Here is a 4,214-nt window from a genome sequence, read left to right on the forward strand (position 1 = left end):
TAAGCTGTGGGTTGATCAGGGTACCGAGTTCTATAATCGAACGTTCAAACACTGGCTTGATGAGAATCAGATCACGATGTACAGCACTCACAACGAAGGAAAGGCTGTTGTAGTTGAGCGTTTCAACCGAACTCTGAAAACTAGGATGTGGAAATACTTCAGTGCTAACTCCACCAGCAGGTACATCGATGTCCTTCCACATTTGGTAGAGAAGTACAACACGACAAACACAGAGGTGTTCGGATGACGCCAACTGAGGCATCACGGGAGAAGAACGCCGATCGAATCCGTGACTCACTGGGTGAGAAATCTCCACTATCCAGGTCCACTAAATTCCAGATAGATGACCACGTCCGACTGGTGAAGCAGAAACGACATTTCGAGAAAGGATACACTCCGAACTGGACCGAGGAGGTTTTCCGGATCACCAATATTCTCCCGACCAGACCCACTACGTACTCTGTCAAGGACCTCGATGGTGAATCCGTTGACGGGTCGTTCTATGAACAAGAGCTCCAGAAAACTACTCAAGAAATCTACCGGATCGAGAAAGTGCTCCGAAAGGATAACAAGAAGAAACAAGCCCTTGTGAGGTGGAAAGGCTACTCAGCAAGATTCGACAGCTGGGTCCCGTTTGATCAACTCAGCTGGTTGTGAAAACGCTCCGACTCCGAAACTGAAAAATATGTGAGCTCTGAAAAAGCTCCGACTCCGAAACTGAAAAATATGTGAGCTCTGAAAAAGCTCCGACTCCGAAACTGAAAAATATGTGAGCTCTGAAAACGCTCCGACTCGGAAACTGAAAACTCCGAGAAAGGTCAAATCTCACAGTGATGTCAGCATGATGATGACTGTGTCTCCAATCACAAGATCGTGGATTCGAATCTAGGTTTGGACACCCCGTTCTTTTTTTCTTTCTTTCTAGGATGTAGATTAATGTACATTAGAGGGTTGTGATATACAGTAATGCTATCACTGATTGAAAAATTCCTTGTGTAGTGTAAGATGGAATTTGACCTGAGCAAACTCACTATCACCTATGATGGAAAGAAACTCAAGACTGAGAAACAACTCCGGTGGATTCACAAAAAATTAGAGCAAAGAAAGAATCGGGAACTTCTCAAGAAACGGATTCGGAAGAATCGGAAGAATCGAAAGAGGAAACCGATTGTCACACCACCGTTCACAATCTCAAAGTCAGTACCCAAAGGGATTCTGAAATCGTTCATCTATGAACCGAAAGAGAATCATCCAGATCTGTATATATTCTTTGATAGTATCAACATCCCACTGAGAACATTGATACAGAAAGAACTAGAAAATCTCAAGGGTGTGAAAGTCAGTCTGGCATTACAAGTAGAAATGGAGAAAGGAGACGACATAACAATCACAGACACACCATACTTCAGGAGTGGACCATTGACAGTCACAACATCTCATGAGATTGATGACGGTATTCGAACGGCACACTCAAAAATTCATAGAAATATCGATAAGTGGATACAGAATGGATCAAACTGGCACATCAATCATATCGTCGGATTTTACGTTGATGTAGCAGCATATCAGCCAATGAGAGGTAAATCCTACATTGATTTACCGAACGAGCTCAAGAAAAAGAAGGCAATAATCAATGTCAAGAATAAGGATGATAAATGTCTGATGTGGGCACTTCTCTCAGCTCTGTATCCAGCAAAGAAGCATAGTGACAGGGTAACTCAGTATACAGACTATAGCAACAAACTTGATCTGTTCGGAATCGATTTTCCAACACCACTGAGTCAAATTTCCAAAGTCGAGAAGCAAAACAGCCTAGCTATCAATGTCTTTGGGTATGAAGATAACGTGATCTATCCACTACTGCTGACAAAGAAAAGAGGTGAGAAAGTGATCAATCTTCTACTATACCAAAAAGAAGATCAGAATCACTACTGTTGGATCAAAGATGTCAGCAGATTGTGCTACGATCAGTCAAAGCATAAAGCCAGGAAATTCTTCTGTACAAGATGTCTCCAACCACACAAGACAGAAAAATCCCTGAGCAATCATCAGGAGTATTGTGATAATGTCACTGGATTATCAGCACACATGGTACTACCAGAACCGGACGACGATGGAAATCAACCAACACTGAAGTTCATTAATCATCACAAAATGCTACAATGTCCCTATGTAATCTATGCTGACACTGAGGCACTGATCAAGAAAATTGATGGAGTGAAAAGCCAACAAACCAGCCGGGATTCACAACATGTTCCTTGTGGTTTTGGTTATGTCGTGGTACGTTCTGACGGAGTGATGACAAGTCAGTGTTTCTACCGGGGTGCTGATGCCATGGATGTATTCTTTGATAAACTCAAAAATGAGGAGAAGAAAATCCAATCAGCACTCAATAATCCAGCACCGATGGATCTCACTAAGGAACAAGAAGAATTGTTCAGAGAGACAGAAGACTGTTGGATTTGTAAAAAGAAACTTGGTGAGGACAGAGTCCGTGATCACGACCACATCACTGGTGATTTCCGCGGTGCCGCACACAATGACTGTAACATCAAACTCAGAATTTATCCATACAAGCAGCACATCCCTGTGGTTTTTCACAACCTGAAAGGCTATGACAGTCATCATCTCATCGGAGCAATCGGAAAGACAGATGTTGAGACCGTCACATACACGGATAAGGATGGTGTGTGTAAGAGTAAAACTGTGGGTGAGATATCAGTCATTCCCAACAACATGGAGAAATTCATCTCATTCACACGGAGACAGTTCCGGTTCATCGACAGCTGCCAGTTTCTCAATGCGTCACTCGATAGACTTGTGAAAACGACACCAGATGACTCATTCACTCACACCAAGACGTTGCCAGACCATCAGCTGTTGATGAGGAAAGGAGTATACCCCTATGAGTACATGAACAGCTTCTCCAGGTTCGATGAGACTCAGCTACCAGCACAGAGTAAGTTCTATTCTTCACTGTCTGATGAGGGGGTGAGTGACGATGACTACAAACATGCTGAGACAATGTGGATGAAATTCGACTGTCAGACTCTTGGTGATTATCATGACTTGTATCTCAAGACCGACGTGTTTCTCTTGGCTGACATCTTTGAGAATTTCAGAGTAGAAGCTGTCAGAACGTATCAGCTGGATCCAGCAAATTACTACACTCTGCCTGGATTTGCCTGGGATGCTCTGTTGATGTACTCAGGTGTGTCCTTGGAATTACTAACAGACTATGATCAGCACTTATTTGTAGAATCAGGAATGAGAGGTGGTGTGTCGATGGTCTCACAACGATATGCTGCTGCTAATAATCACTATCAGGAGAAATTCGATGCTGATCAGCCATCGTCATTTATCCAGTATCTCGATGCCAACAATCTCTATGGTTGGGCAATGTCACAGCATCTCCCAGAGTCTGATTTTCGGTGGGAGAAACCATCAGAGAAACTCCTGAACAAGATACTGAATACTCAAGATGATTCCTCATCGGGGTATATCGTCGAGTGTGATCTGGATTATCCACACGAACTTCATGAGGAGCACATCGATTATCCAGTTGCTCCGGAACGTCTTTCCGTCAATGAGGACATGCTATCTCCATACCAGCAGGAGCTTGTTGATAAACTCAATTCTTCCGGAGTAGATGCTCTCAAACTTGTACCAAACTTGAGGGACAAGACAAAGTACGTTCTCCATTACCGAAACTTGAAACTCTACACTCAGCTCGGACTACGTTGTGTCAAAATTCATCGTGCTCTGAAATTTACTCAGACACCGTGGATGAGAAACTACATCGAGAAGAATACAGACCTCCGGAAGAAGGCAAAAGGATGATTTCTCTAAGGATTTCTATAAACTGATGAACAATGCGGTGTTCGGGAAAACTATGGAGAACGTTCGGAGGAGAGTCAACATAAAATTGCTGAGAAGTCGTGAGGAGAAAAAAAATCAAACAGCTTGTTGCCAAACCAACGTACAACCGCCATGTGATCTTCAACGATGACCTGGTCGGGGTACAAAGTAACAGGACAAAGGTCGTCCTCAACAAGCCCATATATGTTGGGATGTCGATTTTGGATCTCTCAAAGACACTCATGTATGACTTTTACTACAATCACCTGAAAGTGATGTATGGCTCTGATGTGAGACTCTTGTACTCCGATACAGACAGCTTGGTTCTTCATTTCTTTACTGATGATCTGTTTGAT

At 43.1% G+C, this 4,214-nt stretch overlaps 1 protein-coding gene across 1 annotated transcript; it reads left to right on the plus strand.

Annotated features, from left to right (window-relative positions):
- Nucleotides 1-1,005: 1,005 nt before the first annotated feature.
- Nucleotides 1,006-3,840, plus strand: LOC135816937 (uncharacterized). The gene has a single exon (XM_065330043.1). The coding sequence runs from the start codon at nt 1,006-1,008 to the stop codon at nt 3,838-3,840; it is 2,835 nt and encodes a 944-aa protein (XP_065186115.1).
- The last annotated feature ends 374 nt before the right edge of the window (nt 3,841-4,214 follow it).

The sequence above is a fragment of the Sycon ciliatum genome, chromosome 5 (genome assembly GCF_964019385.1).
Source record: "Sycon ciliatum chromosome 5, ocSycCili1.1, whole genome shotgun sequence".
NCBI lineage: Eukaryota > Metazoa > Porifera > Calcarea > Leucosolenida > Sycettidae > Sycon > Sycon ciliatum.

Coding starts and splice junctions, on each gene's coding strand:
- LOC135816937 (XM_065330043.1), top strand. CDS start 1,006: ATGGAATTTGACCTGAGCAAACTCACTATCACCTATGATGGAAAGAAA.